This window comes from Mustela nivalis, assembly GCF_964662115.1.
Source record: "Mustela nivalis genome assembly, chromosome: X".
In the NCBI taxonomy this organism is placed as follows: domain Eukaryota; kingdom Metazoa; phylum Chordata; class Mammalia; order Carnivora; family Mustelidae; genus Mustela; species Mustela nivalis.
In genome coordinates, this window is record NC_139040.1 from 105,696,621 (window position 1) to 105,714,478 (window position 17,858).

A 17,858-nucleotide genomic window follows, 5' to 3' on the forward strand; every position below is an offset into this window, starting at 1 on the left:
TCCAAAAAGAAAGCCCTTGGTGGTAAAAACTCAACACATTTACTTATATATTTCCTTCAGGTATACGATAAGGGGCCTGACTTATATTTAAAAAGTAGCCTAGTAATTATGATTCTACTAGAATATATAGACAGTTTTTCTATAATGTGGTGTCACTGCATTTTTGAAACACAGAGAAGTGTTGAGAATGGATTTCTGCTTCAGATTAGTTAGAAGAATGAGACTTGGAAATACATCATTTGCACAAAGCTTAGGAGAGAATCCCATGCACAGAAACTAATAAAAATAAAACCAAGAGTCTGGCCTTTTTCTCCCTTCCCACGGCCTGGGTTTCCACCTCTCTCCAGTCTTCTGGTAGGAGCAGGAGGGAGGCAGAGCTTCATCGCCCGCAGAACTTGACCCTGCCCCCAACCTGAAACCAGACCAGAGCCAGGGCTTCCAGGGCTTCCAGTGCGCCCTCCGGTGCTAGCTCAAGGACCGCCTCCTGCTGGCGGAGTCATGGGGGTACTTGGTCACCTCTGCTGTGTGGTGTCCTCAGCAGCCCCCTTCCAGCCCGCGCCGGTGTAGGACTTCTGCCGGCCCTCTCCCTCCCCTCGCTGATGCCCTGCGGCTGACAGAGGTAGGGCTTGCACTGTTTCACGATGGACTTCCTACACAGTGTCCCGGTGGTCCTCGTCTATCTATCTCCCTTGTAGGATCAACAAGTTCTCCGATGGGGCTTTCAATGCAGCGAGGTCCCCTGGCTTCTTTGCCACCTTCCTGCTTGTAAGGGCCAAATGATCTTTAAAGATGGGGCCAGGTTCCTCAGAGGAGGAGACACTGCAGGCGAGAGCCAGAAAGGCTGAAGAAGAAAAAGTGCCGACTCTGTGGACTCTGAAGTCCTGCCAGTGCCTACAACCCTAGCCACACGGGCCATCAGCCCTGCCTCCTCTGGCTGGAGTGTGGCCAGGAGACAATGTGTGCTGGGACAGGGGCTGTGACTTCTCCAGGAGCAGCGGCGGAAGTCCCGAACAGAGTGGCCCACCCACAGCCCCAAGGTGATTACACAAAAGGACACCACTTGGCCTAGCTCCATCTAAGCACTCTGTCTGTGAGGGCATCTTGAGTATTCCTCCCCTTCTCCCTACATCTGCTGCACATCCTTAAGCCCTTAACCTCTCTGCCTAAAACAAGAGTAAGGGGACAATGCAGGCAGAGCCTGTTATCTGGCACAGGAAGCATTTTGTACCGCAGGAGGAGAGAGGGTGGGGGGTGCGAGAACTAGTAAGACAGCCCTCCAGGCACCAGTGGTTTTGTCTGCATTTGGTGCCCCTGCTCATAGCAGGCACTTTGTTGAGAATGATCCTTCCAAGATTCTTTTCTTCAAAGAGTACCAGGTCCCTCTTCAGTCTTCATACTGACCTTTGCCCTGTCATCTAGGAGAGAATGGGTCTCTGTGACAGTAACTGACACCTCACGTATTTGGAGAGCATGCCTTCTTCAGGTGAAATGACTCTTTTAAGACTGTTTCAAAGAAGAGCTCTTAGATTCGTTTATCAGGTCCAGAATATTAAGAACACCATGGAATAACAGTGACAGCATCCTGGGTTGCTTTGCGGGGGCGGTGGGAGTGGGAGCACCAGCCCTGTGCTTCTGGACACCAGAACGGGTCCCTCACCTCCTCTGGAGAGGTAAGATGTGCCTCTAGGGACCTACACTGTGTATGTATGGATGGATTTTGTAACATATTTTTTTTTCTGTAAAAGCAGTATCTTAAATGTCATTTCCTATAACCGAAGAGGCTGCATAAATGAGCCAAAGTTCTGGATCCATGTTTTGAGCATTTGTAACCTTTGTTTTTCTATTGCATGTGAAGCTCTGTCCTAAAAAAAAAGCCATAACAAATGAAACCAAACTGACTACAGAACAAAAACAAACATAACAACTCAAGGCAATACATTCACAGTTTTTAGGGATAAATACTTTTTCTTTTGCTGACTTTTTTGTGTTCTTTACTTTAAATAGGCAAACTCATTTTTCTGTTCTTTTTTTTTTCATTTTGGTCAGTAAACATAATTTGCATTATTTTAAGTAATAGTATAAATCTAGGGATTTTATTTTACTGTAGTTGTCCTTTAATTCTTAAAACAACCTTTTACATTTAAGAAACAGGCCTATAAAAGATTAAATGGCCCAATTAGCACAATTTGTTAATAGCAAATGTAAAATTTGAACCTAAGTTTAAATTAAATAAGCTCATTCTCCTAGCCACCATGCTATTATTTCTGTCCTAAAAACACTAAAATTAAGTCCTCGGTCAATAACAAGTCTGATGTTTTTGTGTACTCTTCTCTAGTATATACACTGAAAGAAGATGAGCAATTCTAAAAGCACAAAATCAATAGTTTAATGTAACAGAATCCAGGACTGATATTAAATGTGTACAGTAAATGGTGTATCGTGACACCAACCAATCAGAATACATTCCTAAGTAATTAGAATGGACTCCGTCCTGGTAGAATCTATTATTCCTCATTACTAATTGACTCTAAAATTTCTATTACCTATTAGCAAAGATTAGGACATTTAAATTTGAGTTTGTGTGGTTCTTGTTCAGGGAATGCATTTTCTCATGAAATTCTTATTTTCTTATGAAAATTTCTTTCCACACATAGGTCAAAAATGTAATGAAAAATATCATGGCTGGATTGCAACAAACCAACAGTGAAAAGATTCTCCTGAGCTGGGTCCGACAATCAACTCGTAATTATCCACAGGTTAATGTCATTAACTTCACCACCAGCTGGTCTGATGGGCTGGCTTTGAACGCTCTCATCCACAGTCATAGGTAAGGAGACTACTGAGATATTGACTTTTTGTAAGTATTGATTTTGAGACTGATTATCTTTTTCTTAAGTGTGATTCCAGCTCATTTTCTACTATGTGACATGTTATGTACTTAACCACATTGATCTGACTATCAATTGGAATGCACCGAATAAAAATATCCTATTTTTTATGTGATATATCATTTCGTTGTTGAAATATTAAAATACTGGAGCATGAATGTGGTTATGGTGGGAGGGAGAGGGGACCAGCATGTTTGAAATTCAGACTTTTCCTGAAAATCAAGGTTATATTCTAAGTTGGGTAAGAATGGTGTTGGTCTTTGTAAACAAATTCTGTGTTAGTATGGGCCTAAACAATAGAGCTAAAATGGTTCCAAATCTCATGTGGGTGGCTGTAGCAAAATTAATTACTATCATCTGATTAATAATGTGAAAAAGAAACACTTCTCTTGTCAGATACACACTTAGCAAATACATAAGACCCTATGTATTTTTTTTTTATATTTCGGGATTAAAAGAGGCTCCGAACATCTTAGCAAGCAAGGCAAAGAGCAGACCACAATTAATTCTATGACTCAGTGCTTAGAATATCAAAAGAAACAATTGCTCTGGAACAGCAGGGCAATTGCTTTAAAAGCACTGAAAGAGAGTTCTGTGGATCTTCGTAAAAAGAACTCATTGTGATACAGTGAACCAAATGTTCTTAACCGTATTCCATACACTGTTACATTTTCTAAGGTAACAAAATCATTGTTTGCTTTTTTCTTGTATAAAGAAGCTTAGTAAATAAATTATTAACAGGCCAAGAAAAAGCAAAACAACGTGGGAAATACGTACATATAATGCAGTCATTTATATTATATGTAACATAGAAATATATATTCTATGTATAATACATTCACGCTAAGGGATATCTGCTTTGGTTTTCCTGTTACCCATCTCTTTTATCCAGCTCAATCCCCAGGGTCAAATACATTGCCTTATTAACTGTGTTTGAAATGCCACTGGACAGCATCTGTCCTGATTTTCAAAGCAGCTTATCTTTTTCTCACTTTGATCTTTCTTTTCTTGACGAGTCTCCCATTGCCCTATGCCAGTCTTGTTTCTAGAAAAGTCCAGAATATAAATTTTCTTCGTGCTAAAGCTCAATCCAAGAACAAATGCTCTCTCAATAAGCAGCTTTGTCAGGTGTCTTGCTCCAGCTGGATTTAATTAACCCCATCCAGACTGAGTTTCCAGGTGAATGACTCAGCAACGTGATTTTCAAAAGGAGGCAAGCTCACACTCATTTGGCATGTTAAGCAGTGTTAACACGTTGTTTTTCCTAAGTATGAAACGAAGAAAAATACTGCACAGCTTCAATACAGCCAGATGAGAAGGGATAGAGGCATTCATTCTGCATGATAAGTCAGTGCAGACTTATGCAGCCACATGCTTCACAGTAACGGCCGGAACATATTGATCTTGCTGTTCATGTACACGTTTGCAGATGAACAGAAATATCGAGGATCAGGTTAGACAGTCCTTGTTGGCTCTTCAGCATTTTCCTTTCAAGTGGAAGGCTTCAGTCCTGCCAGCATGTTCACACACTACGTTCGTTTGTTAATATTGTATTTCATAATTTCGGAGTATATTTGTAATACAGGAAACATTTCCAGATTGCCCTGCTGCAGCTGTCCCTGACCCACTCTTTCTCTCTCAGAATATCATTTATATCTTCTCTCCTGTCATATTGAATGAATCATCAGTAACTCCCTTTTCATACATAACATAGTGACTTTTCAAGAGGTTTCTCACAGTTGATAATGCTCTTTCGTGAATCATCTCCCTCTTCTTTTTGTCTTTGACAGATGTTCATATTGTTTATCTAAAGAAAAAAAAAAATGCTTGGAACTTTCTGTTCCAAGGTGATTGTCCTTGGTAAGCTTAGGAATGTCACGAGGTGTTCTGATTTCAATAATTGAGTGACTAAGCTCTATAGAACAATGGCATGCACTTACTATAGAGCATAGGGATTGACAAAGAATCTTGCCAAAGATTAGGGTATTGATGGCTTTATGTCTATTTAAGGCTAAATCTTATCTTAATATGTAGGAAATTAGAAGTATTATATGAAAGCACAAAGCTGACTATAGTATAGTTAAAAGGAAGACAGATTCTACTTTTGTGGGAAAACTAAAGGATACTTGACTAGAAAGAGCTCAAAATATATGATAAGTTGCAATAAGTATGATGTTACAATTAAATTTTCTTACTAATTCTTCATTTTAATTTATTACCATAGAGATACCATAGCATGTGGTTTAAAAAAAAAAAAGTGAGACATAGGGGGGTGCTAAGGAAAAAAAAAACCTGAATATGTCTTCATGACCCCAACCCCACCCCATCACGATCCACTTCCTACAAATGCTTACTGTTGGCAACTTCTTTTATTCTTTCTCAGTTTTCATAATTATGTATTTTTATTTCCTGATAATTGGTGTCTGGCAGTAGATGGATTTACTCCTTGATATGAAGCCCACAAATATTATCTCTTAACCCCATCTATTTCTAATTTGATTACTATCATATAATCATTTCATTCTTTTTAAAAATCTCTTAAAGAATTTATTTGAGAGAGAGAGTGCACACAGAGTGAGAAGCAGACTTCCTGCTGAGCAGAGAGCCTGATGCAGGGTTTGATCCCAGGACCTTGAGATGATCTGAGCCAAAGGCAGATGCTTGACTGACAGAGCTACCCAGGCACCCCTGATCATTTCATTCTTGAAATTGTTGCCTGCTTTACTTTAAGTGGTCTTGGTGTACCTTGTTTCATCAGGTTTAGACAAGATCTGTTGACTACCATATATAACAGATGACAAATGATCACATTTGCACTTCCTCCTCTTCTCTCCTCGCCACTTTCCATTTTGTTATTATAATATTCTTAGAAAAATGTCTTTGGAGTATAGCTGACATGCAATGTTACATTAGTTTCAGGTGTACAGCATAGTGGTTCAACAACTCTATACATTATGCTATGCCCAACTCAAGTGTATCTACCATCTGTCACGATGCAATGCCATTACAGTATCATTCACTACATTCTCTCTGCTATGCCTTTTATTCCCTTGACTTACTCCTTCTGTGACTGGAAGCCTGTATCTCTCATTCTCTTTCACCCACCCCACCCACCACCCTCCTGTCTTATAGTATTCTTGAATTGACAGTGTCTGTAACATTTATATATGTAGGTTATGGGTGTGTTTGGCATGAGTCTGCAAGTTGAAAATGCATTACTGCTATTTCACAAATATAATTTACTTTAGAACAAAGTAATAGAAGTTAATGTTTAGTAAGTTAATGATATTTTGTAGGCACTTTTCGAATTAAAATATCCCACCTGTTTTTCATGACATAGATACCATATAATTAGCCCCATTGCACATATTGGGAAACTGAGGCACAGACAGGGTGCATTATTTGCCTTAGACTATTTGGTTAATATGTGGTAGAGCCAGGATTTGAATTTATAGAGGGCTCTGCTTATTTACTAGGCTATGTTGTCTTCTTCAACTTGTCTGTTTCCTCAAAAGACTGGTGAATTTTGGTTGGCATTCCTATTTATGGATTCAGATTTGGGTCAGTAACTTTCTTCTGCAGTTGGTTAGTCTTACAATTCTTTATGCATTTGGAACTCAGAGTCATTTAAAATGTTAATTAATAATAAATTTTAATGATTTAAAATGTTAATTTTAAGGCTAGAATAGACCACAAAGGCCATTCAGCACATTTTTTTTCCTTTTTAAAATGAAAACACTGAAGATCAAATAGATAATATGACTTAGATAGCTCCTCACCCGGGTGATTAGTTCATGGCCAAGAGGAGAAGGGCATAAAGGGAGAAGGGTTAGAATGAATAAGCAACTCTATTCTTTTTCATCCTACTGATTTAACCTTGTTGATTGTACTACAGGTGAGAAAGCTAGTCTCCCACACTCTCCCACCTATAAACTTTGTAGAAAAGAAGGTAAGGCAGAGGTTGCATAGTGAAGTTAAAACTTTCCCCAAAGAGTCTAGAATTTAATTTGTATTTCTAATAGTCTTACCACTACTAGAGTCAGCTCCCAACTTATACATATTTTAGGTTCTAAAATACTGTTAGCTCTTCTGGGTGACTTGGAGTATAGAGGGCACATTATACTTCCTAAGAAGTAGACACAATTCTGGTAAATTAATCAGGGTAGCTTTAAGGGGGCTTAAGTGGGTAGAAGAAGAATCAATGAAACAAGATGGAATTGGGAGGGAGACAAACCATAAGTGACTCTTAATCTCACAAAACAAACTGAGGGTTGCTGGGGGAGGGGGGTTGGGAGAAGGGGGTGGGATTATGGACATTGGGGACGGTATGTGCTTTGGTGAGTGCTGTGAAGTGTGTAAACCTGGTGATTCACAGACCTGTACCCCTGGGGATAAAAATATATGTTTATAAAAAATAAAAAATTAAAAAAAAAAAGAAAAGGAAATGAGAGTCAAATAAGCAAGTTGTACCTTTATTTTCCATTTTTGAAAAAAACAGTTAAGACCATCCTTATAATTTCTTTACTTGCAGATCATGAGTTCTTTTTTTTTTAAATTTTTTATTTTTTATAAACATATATTTTTATCCCCAGGGGCTATTTTTTTTTAAGATTTTATTTATTCATTAGACAGATAGAGATCACAAGTAGGCAGAGAGGCAGGCAGAGAGAGAGAGGGAAGCAGGCTCCCTGCTGAGCAGAAAGCCCCGATGCAGGGCTCCATCCCAGGACCCTGAGATCATGACCTGAGCCAAAGGCAGAGGCTTTAACCCACTGAGCCAGCCAAGCACGCCAATAGTTCATGAGGTCTTAAGCAGGAGTCCATTGACAGAACCAATTGTCCTAAAATTCTGTGTAAGTTATGTGTAAAGATTTGGACAGTTTTGTGTATGGATAAAAGTTTTATAGTGATCATCAGACTCTCAAAGGTATCTGTGATCCAGAAAAGGCAAAAAACCACTAGACTAATGGTTTTCAGTGTTGTTGGGGTAAATTGTAATTCCTTAAATAGCCACTGCCTCTCACAAACTCATCCTAGTTCCCCTTCCTTGGAACACTATCTCCTGCCCCTTCTAGATACTGAAAATCTCTCAATGGAGCCAGACCTAGGAGGTCTGACTGAACACATTCTGCTTTTTTTCTTCCATAAGAACTTTGGTTTTTAAATATCCATACAACTCAGAATATTCTCAAAAACTTCTTAAATCTAAACCCAAACCACCATTTAAGATACCCTTAAGCCTCAAAAAAATATTTCTTGACCTCTTCAAATTTTAGAAAACCTGGTATCTTATTTTCTGTATTTTTCACATCTAGTATTTATTTTAACTTATGATGTGTGCATTTTTTCCTTATAAGGTTTTAAGTCTTTATAGGGTAAGAACTCCCTCTTCTGCTTCTTCGTGTTTTCTCTATTATCAAGTAAAATGGTATTCATATATTATGTTCTCATCCATTCTCTGGTTGCATGTCAACAAAATTTATCTAGTCAACACATATTTAGTTAACAAATATTTATGGACCTTCTTCTGTGTGTGATGCTGGGTTTCTAGAGGTGAACAAAACTGGCAAAAAAATTATATATTCTGCATTCTAGTGGGGGAAACAGATATATAGACAAGATTAATTAAATATATAAAATATTAAATAGTAGTAAGTGGTGTCGAGAAAGAAAGGGATAGGAAATGAGTACGCTGAAGGATTCACCAATAATACGACTTTCAAGGAAAGACACAAAGGAAGTGGAGGAGTGAGCCATGTCCATGTCTGAGGGAAGAGAATTCCAGGCAGAGGGAGCAGCACATGCAAACACAGAAGCTACTAGTCTGTTCGAGGAATATGAGGAGAGAGGCAAGGAATCAAATCTGTGGGTTAACAGGGAGCTAAACCATGTAGGGCCTTGTAGGTTACAGTTAAATCAGTGAATTTTACTCCCTGATAGCAGGGATTTGAGAATTTTATGATGCAACATTTTTTTAAAGATTTTATTTATTTATTTGACAGACAGAGGTCACAAGCAGGCAGAGAGGCAGGCAGAGAGGGAGAGAGGAGGAAGCAGGCTTGTCGCTGAGCAGAGAGCCCGATGCGGGGCTCGATCCCAGGACCCTGAGATCATGACCTGAGCTGAAGGCAGAGGCTTAACCCACTGAACCACCCAGGTGCCCCTATGATGAAACATTTTAACACATCACTCTGGCAGCTTTGCTGAGAATAGATTAATAGGAGCAAGGGTGGGAGTGGGGGAGCAGTTAGAAAGTTAATAAATTAAATCATCCATCCAAGATAAAATGGTGGTTTGGATGGAGGTGATGGCTGCAAGGGCAGTGAGAAGCGGTCAAATCCTGAATATATTTCCAAGTTAAGTGTTGTGTGAGAGTGAGAGTCATCAAGTTAGACTCCAATATTTCCATCTGAGCCACTGTGAATTTGAACTTGTCCTTGATCATAGAGAAAAGAAGAGCTATAAGAGAAGGAGGTGGGTTGGGGGAGTGTGATAGGGCTGAAAACCAGAAGCTCAGTTTTGGACACCTGAGTCTTGTGATGAATCTTAAGTAGAGATACCGAACAAGCGGATAAATCTTAAGTCCGGAGTTCAGAGAAGAGGTGTGGGCTAGGCTTATAAAATTGGAAGTTACCAACAAATTGTTGGCATTCAAATTTCTGAGCCTGGATGGCATGAATATATTTTTGTTGCTTGGCAAGGGAGAATAAATTCTCCTTTGTTTTCTTCAGGATTTTCAAGTAAAATTGTGACCTGTTAAAATGAAAAGCATTGTTGAGGGGTCATGAAGAGTAACACTCAACATGATGGGCATGTGTTGTCAATTAAAAATCAGAAATAAAGTGAACCTCAGGAAATATTGTAAGTTGATTTATATTTTGTCTTTATGTGTGTGCATTTCAGGCCAGACCTGTTTGATTGGAATAGTGTGGTTGGCCAGCAGTCAGCTGCACAGCGACTGGAACATGCATTCAACGTTGCCAAATATCAATTAGGCATAGAGAAACTGCTCGATCCTGAAGGTTGGTACATTTCTGGACTATCACAGTTTTTAGTATAGTTTAATATTTATTGTCTCAGATTTAACATTTCCACAAACTAAGCACAGAAGAGAAACTATGCACTATATATTTTTCTATACCCTGGGTGTATTTAAAATGTTCTTTCACCTTGCAACATATTATGAATTGCCCTATATGATTTTAGTTCTCAAAATACCATTATCCAAAACTAAAGTGTAAATTGAGAAAGAATTCCAAGGCTTTTGAATGTGTATGTCTCAGGGATAAAGCATACTGCATTTGAAGTGTGTTGACTCCAAATAGTTATAAAAAAAAGTTCATGTTTTGCTTACTCTACCAAGAGATTTGATAGACTAATCAGCTATAATTAATTAGCTACTCTTGCCAGTTTCATTCATATGCTCTATAAAAGGCAACATGGTTTACTGTTTAAATCAGGAAATCTATTCCTGGCACTGCTTCTGTTACATTTTGTCATTCTGGGGGACTTCCTCCATTGGACGGTTATTCATTTTCTGCTTCAGTTGACAAGCAGCACTGTATTTATATTTTTATTATATTGCACTTAAGTAAATGTCATCATTATCGCTGGTGCTACATAACTACATACTTTCGAGACATGTGGGTTAGATGGATAATGATTCTTGACTTCTGCTTTTCTTCTAACCTATGAGGTACCTTTTTTGTTTGCCAACTTGTTTGACCTTGCAAACTCTGTTCTCACTTTCTTGAGGCTTTCCCATACTCTAAAACCACAATTTGGAGAACCTGTGTCTGTGGAGCTGCTATTTGGGTAGGGTTATGTAACTAAATGGTTTTGGGAATATGGAATCAGTTCTAACTAAGGAGATTGAGTGGTGGTAATAGGTCTCCTCAGGAAAAGCTCAGAAATAACTCAGAGGATATTTTTTGAGGGGTGAATTTATCAACCACTAGAATCTAATCCTCTTTGTTGCAAACCTGATTACCTCATCTTATTGACAGCAGATCCATATGGTGACAGTGGTGAGGGGGCATAATTTTAAACTCAAAAGAGGATATATTAATCAAAATGAAAATTCAGTCATTTTATTTTTTTTATTTTTTATTTTTTAAGATTTTATTTATTTATTTGACAGAGAGAGATCACAGTAGGAGAGAGGAAGGGAAGAGATCACAGAGAGAGAGAAAGGGAAGCAGGCCCCCTGCTGAGCAGAGAGCCCGACATGGGACTTGATCCCAGGACCCTGAGATCATGACCTGAGCCGAAGGCAGTGGCTTAATCCACTGAGCCACCCAGGCGCCCCAATTCAGTCATTTTAAATGAGATATTTAGCTATGATAAGAACCAGAATACTCACATGTAATTGACTGAAATATTGTTCTTAGTAAGCACATGTACTTGGGAAGGAAAATTATAATAGCACAAATGTATTTCTGAGGTTGAAATCAGATTAAGTTCATTAGAAATGTTTCTTCTGCTTTAAATAATGCATAATTTAGCACTGACTCCTGTAAACTCTTTGTGTTGCTTCAATAGATGATTAGCATCCCTCCTGCCCTGGTTTAGCTCTAAGAAAGAAATTGTATCACTTAAGGAAGAAATCGTATCAATCATATTTCTTTGTTTTGCAGGATAGGAGAGGGTTGCCTCACTATTGACTCCCATAGTGATTTACATGTTTTTATACTCCATTGAGGTAGAGAAAGGCAAATGTAATGAAAATATAAACTCTGACCTGTAAGGGTAAGAGCCATAGTGTATAGATTTGAAGGATAAGTCTATTTAAATAGTGTTTTATTTTTCATTAAAACCATACATGGTAACCAATTCCCAATAAAATATGGTTTAAAATAGATCTTCAAAAAATATGCTTTAAAATAGATCTTTTTCTTGTTAAGTGACAAGATGGCCAAAATGGCTTTTGTTCTTAAGTCTTCCTTTGAATCAGTGAAATAGGGACACCGAATAGGTGTCCACTTCATAATCAGAAAGTAGATTGATAAGCATGCAATCAGAAAAGGGCAGTTACATGAGTGATGTATTTTATAGCATAAAATAGCCTGATATACCCAATTCTGCACATTTTCCTAAATGGAAAGTATATATTGAAATGTACATCCTCAAGACCATTATAATATCTGAAACAACAATTCAAAATCAACCAAATATAATATGAAATGCAAGCTGATTAGTAGACAGCAAACCACTGGTTATGGTTTCATTTTGCCAGTAAAATCTTCAGTCTGAAAACCCTTTCTGTTCATTGGCTTGCTTCCAATTCAAAGAGCGTTCTGTCTCCTAAAATGGTTTATTACAGTTTATTTATGGCTGTCAGTAGGATGAGGATTCAACATAAATCTTTTATTTTTAAGTATATGTCAGTTCCTGCCAGTGTGTTAAGGAAATACCCAAATATGCATCTAGAAATTGTTCAGAATTTTTCTAGAGATGATATCAATGATAATTGAAAGAGAAAAATATTAACTACATCATAAGGATTTTTATTCACTGATTCATTAGTCACAAAAGAAAAGCATTTGTAAGAGTTTAAGACTTAGAACACTCTCGTTGATGTACCTAACATGGGCGATTCATGGACTTCTTTCATTCTCTGTATGGTAATTACCTTTGAGATGTTCCTATTTTTATTTAACCAGATATTGGTTCTTTAGCTTATGCATGATGATGTCAGCTGTTCTCCAAAGCTATTTTTATTTTGTACCTAATATGCTTTTTAGGAGGTTAATAAAACATTTTGCTTTATGTTTGGGAAGGTTTATATTTTGGGGGATTGAAGTGATATTTGGGTTAAGAAATACTTGCCAAAAATGTTTTTAGAATTTTAAACGTATGCTTCGCTGATTGGGTTGACTTATAAATTAAAAAGTCATTGAAATATAATTTGGAGGTTTTCATGTCTTGCATATATTGACTTTGGTATGCTTTGTTTGGCTTTAACTGGTGTTTTGAGGCCTGCGGTTTGGTTTTAATAGGAATTGCCTTTTAAAATGAGTAGCTGTAAGCATTAGCATAAGCAATTTCAGGAGCTGTTTCTGCTGTGTTTAAATGTTAACATATGCAAAAATAAGTACTACTAGGGTAAAATTGTTTAATAATTTATGTGTCTTTTTGCTCATGGATATACAAGGTTTATCTCTTTTAAAATATATCCTATTGTGAATTTGGCGATTCATTTTCTATCACGATTTCCCTGTAAGACATGCTTACTACTTGCATTATGGGTTTTATATACCCACAATTATTGTTTGCTTCCTTGAGTTTCAAGAAATTAGTTTGTTTGCCAATCCACACAGCACTTTCTGCATTAAGAGAATGCTTTGTCAGCTTTTTCATGTGAATAACAAAGTGAAGATATTCTTTTTAAAGGAATAAAAAAAATCAGAGATAAAAGTTGTGCTGATTTTAGATATCTTTTGCATGTTACTATTATAAATCATTTCCTTTTGGGATATGCAGTGTGATGTGGAAATGCCCTCACTTATTTACTGGGTTAACTTCAGAATGAAAAAAAAAAAAAAAAAAGAATGACAAGAGTCAAATTTGAGGAACACTATGGCTTGGGAGAAACATTTGTAACCTCAAAATGACATTTACAAGCCAATTAGTTTGGTTTTAATTCACTTCATTTTAACTTCATGAGGATGATGACAGATTGTATTTTCTGCTTGGCTAATCCTTGCATCCCTCTTCAGTTGTTTTTAGAGTCTGCTTTTCCAAGAATAAGCTCTGTCTTGTGGAAAGTTATACTCTTGAAATGAATGGTTTCAGATTTAACTTTGTATCCATGCAGTTTATTAGCCTTTAAAAAATCCAAGGGAATATAGGTGGCATTTGCTGTAAAAGAGAAGAATGCTTTTAAGGCCTCTCTTTTGGGTATCAGTGGTTTGAACAAGCAGTGTTTTTTTCTTTCCTCTTTTTTTTTTTAAAGATTTTATTTATTTATTTGACAGAGAAAGCTCACAAGTAGGCAGAGAGGCAGGCAGAGAGAGAGGAGGAAGCAGGCTCCCTGCCGAGCAGAGAGCAGAGTCCCGGATGTGGGACTGATCCCAGGACCCTGAGATCACTACCTGAGCTGAAGGCAGCGGCTTAACCCACTGAGCCACCCAGGCACCCTTTTTCTTTCCTATTTGTTCCAGCCATCACATTTTGATTCCCTAGCAACAAGAAATATTAGTAAGCAGTTTACACTACATTAAGACTGAAAGAGGAAGTCCATACACCTCAGAAAGATGTTGTTAACTTAAATAACTGGAACTTTTTATGGACATGCATACTCATTTCATATCAATTGGACTTTTTTTTTTCCAGAACCCACTATAGAATACCTTTTTATCCCAGAAAATGTAATGAGTTTGGAATATATATTGGTGTTCACCAATATATTGGTGCTCCCTATGTATATGATTTCACCTAGAAATTTTTATTGTAAGTACCTCAGATTCTTTAGAACCAAACTCTCTGCAGTGTAAAATGTTCATTTTTCCATATATTAAAAAAAAAGTGTTTTAGTAGAACGGGGGTAAAAGGCCATTGCCTTTTTGATAAGAAAGTAACCTGTACAAAATATGTTGTTTTGTGCCTTTTTAAAATTGATTTGTATCTTTATCTCTGGCAGAGAGACTTTTGAGATATCACAAGTTGTTACTATCTAAAACTAAATCCTGAATATCTTTGAAGAACATTTTTTAGTCTAGTTATTCTGTTATGGAAAATGGAAAGTATCATCTTCTGCTTATGTAGATATGATAATAGCAAAATAATGTTCCTATTATGTCAGCAGGAGACCACGTTTTCCAGGATTTCATTTTTAAAGAAACATTAAAATTTGATCATTAAAACCGAATTATATAATTTAATAGCATTAAATGTAATAATAATGAAAATATTTCCTTAATTTTGAACTTCAGTGGATTGCAGTTGAAATAAGCAAATTAAAAATGGCCTTCTATTAGCGAAAGAATGGGGTACATTAGTAAATTTAGTGTTGCCATCTCATTTACTTAATGTATACTGAGCACAATCTTTTAGCAAAGGAATTTGGGAAACACTGTTAAATAATTTAAATGTATACTTTCATTAGCATTGCTTAGAACAAAGACTAGCATCGGTATCTACTGAGGCTTTAGGAAAGCTGAAGGCCAATGCAAAAGTCCAGAGAACTAGAGCGTATCATGCTTAGCGAAATAAGTCAAGCAGAGAAAGACAACTATCATATGATCTCCCTGATATGAGGAAGTGGTGATGCAACATGGGGGCTTAAGTGGGTAGGAGAAGAATAAATGAAACAAAATGGGATTGGGAAGGAGATAAACCATAAGTGACTCTTAATCTCACAAAACAAACTGAGGGTTGCAGGGGGCAGGGGGTTTGGGAGAAGGGGGTGGGATTATGGACATTGGGGAGGGTGTGTGCTTTGGTGAGTGCTGTGAAGTGATTCACAGACCTGTACCCCTGGGGATAAAAATATATGTTTAAATGGTTGTATCATTAAAAAAATAATAATAAATAAATAAATAAATAAATAAATAAAAGAAAAAAAAAAGTCCAGAGAAATGTGATTACCATATTCCTAGCCTGCATATCATTAGAGTAAGCCTACTTATTAGGATATCCTTGACTATTTTTAGGTTTTAGCCCGGACCTTACTCTTTTTGGTACAACTTGTCTTTTCCATGGGCAGACACATTGCATAACTAGCCTTGACAACCCCGTGCCACTTTAATACATTTCAGTTGAAGATGACTTTACCGGAGTATCTGGAGGCATCCTTAGTTTTATCACTGCTACTGTAGAAAAAGAATCTTTAAGGAACAATGAGGCACTACTTCATGCATGAAAGTAAAATAAGCATAAATAGCAAAATAAGTAAATGGAGACTTTCTACATGGGTGAAAGGTCATCACTAATAGTATACAAATATTATATTAACATAGAAATGAGGATGCAGATGTTATATTAACATTGTGATATAGTTGGTTATATTAACATTAAGATTTTACTGTTAGAAACTCTTATTTCCTGATGGAAAACCTTTAAATTGCTTGTCGCAACAGAAATCCAAAACAAATAAATATGTTAACATTTCCAGTAGCCTGAAAAGTTAACAGTGGCATGTTGGGGGTTGAGGCAGAGAGAGAGAGAGAATGAATGTGAATTTAGTTTCTTTTTGATATAGTGTCTTCTATATTATTCTCAGTTCAGATAGCATAGGATACTGAATATTTTCAGGGCAATTTGAACAAATCGGTAGTAAATTGATGTGCTTTTTGTTCTGTTGATTCATTTCAGTCATTTGGATGACTGAAATAATTTGATATAACTGTCCCAAATTCACCCACTTAGGCAACATGGAGACCTCCAAAACATTAAAAACAGTATCTATGTGTGCACATGGCCTGAAGTTACCCTTTATACCAGATTATTTAGCATCTTGTACTAATCTTTCATGTCCTTTTATCACAATTTTTCCTTCTGGAAAACAGCTGATTTATATTTTTTCTCTCTCATAGGAGTTGATTTGTTAAAATGAATATTATTCGTTGTTATAGTTAAGTAATGTAGTTTCTCACTTGATTGTGGAATTTAAATAATAAAGTATAATCTAACATGTAATTTAAGATTTGCATTGTGTTAGAGTTTCTATACCAAATTTGTTTAGAAACATTTAAGTATAATCCTTGCCTAGATAGCTGCGAATTTCTTTGCAGTTATTTTACCTGGGTGTTTTCTATCTAAGTGGGAGAATGTAACATCTTAGGCCTATATAGTCACAATAAATTATGTTGAATGATGGATAGGACATCAGTAAATTGTTTAAACAACAAATGCATCCACCACATTCCAGTGCTGAATGATACACAATAGATTTTTGTGAATGGTGTCCCTAGATCACTAAGAGTCCTATAGACTGTTAAGTAAAATGTATTAGACAAATAATTTGTTGCTTCTTTGTTACCGATTTAATCAAACTCAGCTCTGAATTATTAAATGAGATATTAGTGAGTGTTCTATAGTTGATATCTGCATTTCTTATGTGTCACAGAGGTGTATAGTTTTAATCAAAAGCATTTTAAATATTTAGTGACAAAAAATGAGGATAAAATGGCATAAATAGTTTCAAAATTTCTAAGGTTTTTATTAAATCAGTGATAATGTTTGAAAATAAAGCATATGTTGCTTATAGCTGGAACATTTTGGTTCATTTCACTGTCTTCAAAGTAGAATTAACTATGTTTGATAAAAAAGATTTTAGAAGATATCTGAGAACTTGCATATCTGAAATCCTTAAAACTCAGTATGAGGAAAAGAGATTATAAGGTTAATACACATATTTCCCAATTAAGTAATTTCCCCATATAGAAATTCATGGGCCATTTAATAGCTGGAATATGAAATCAAATATGAGAATGTATTAGTTTAGAAAAATATTTGGATAAAATAATAATGAATTGGGATCATGGTTGATTCTACTTAATTCTTATAACAGCATGGTCATCCTTGTAAAAGGAACCAGAAGCTTGATAGTACTCTTATGATTATACTTCAAAATAATTAAATTAATAATTAAGATAATTAGATACTCCTTGATTTATTGTCTTATGACAAATTTTGGGGGTTAGTGGGTCATATGCTGTCCACTGCAGAGATGAACAAGTTGTTACAGCTATTAAGTGCTTGGGAATGTTACGTATTATTAAAATATCACATGGTTGTTGAAACCCAGTGTCTTTACTTTTCAGAAATAATAAGCTGTTCTGTAGTATCATTTTTGTGAGTTATTTTTTCAATATTGCCGAATAAACTTGCCTCAGACTGAAGCATGGTCACCCTGATAAAGGCTTTTCTAATTTATCAACAGTGATATAAACTCAAATATGTAAAGTTGCTTTTGGTAAAATAAATTTATTTTACACAATAATAATAATTTACACAATAATTCCAGGG

At 36.4% G+C, this 17,858-nt stretch overlaps 1 protein-coding gene across 1 annotated transcript in view; it reads left to right on the top strand.

Moving 5' to 3' along the window:
* Positions 1-17,858, top strand: part of DMD (dystrophin) — a 2,004,585-nt gene that overhangs the window by 411,327 nt on the left and 1,575,400 nt on the right. Inside the window, exons 6-7 of the mRNA XM_082716529.1 lie at positions 2,655-2,827; positions 9,792-9,910. Coding sequence (XP_082572655.1) covers positions 2,655-2,827; positions 9,792-9,910 — 292 coding nt within the window. The remainder of the gene's footprint in view (positions 1-2,654; positions 2,828-9,791; positions 9,911-17,858) is intronic.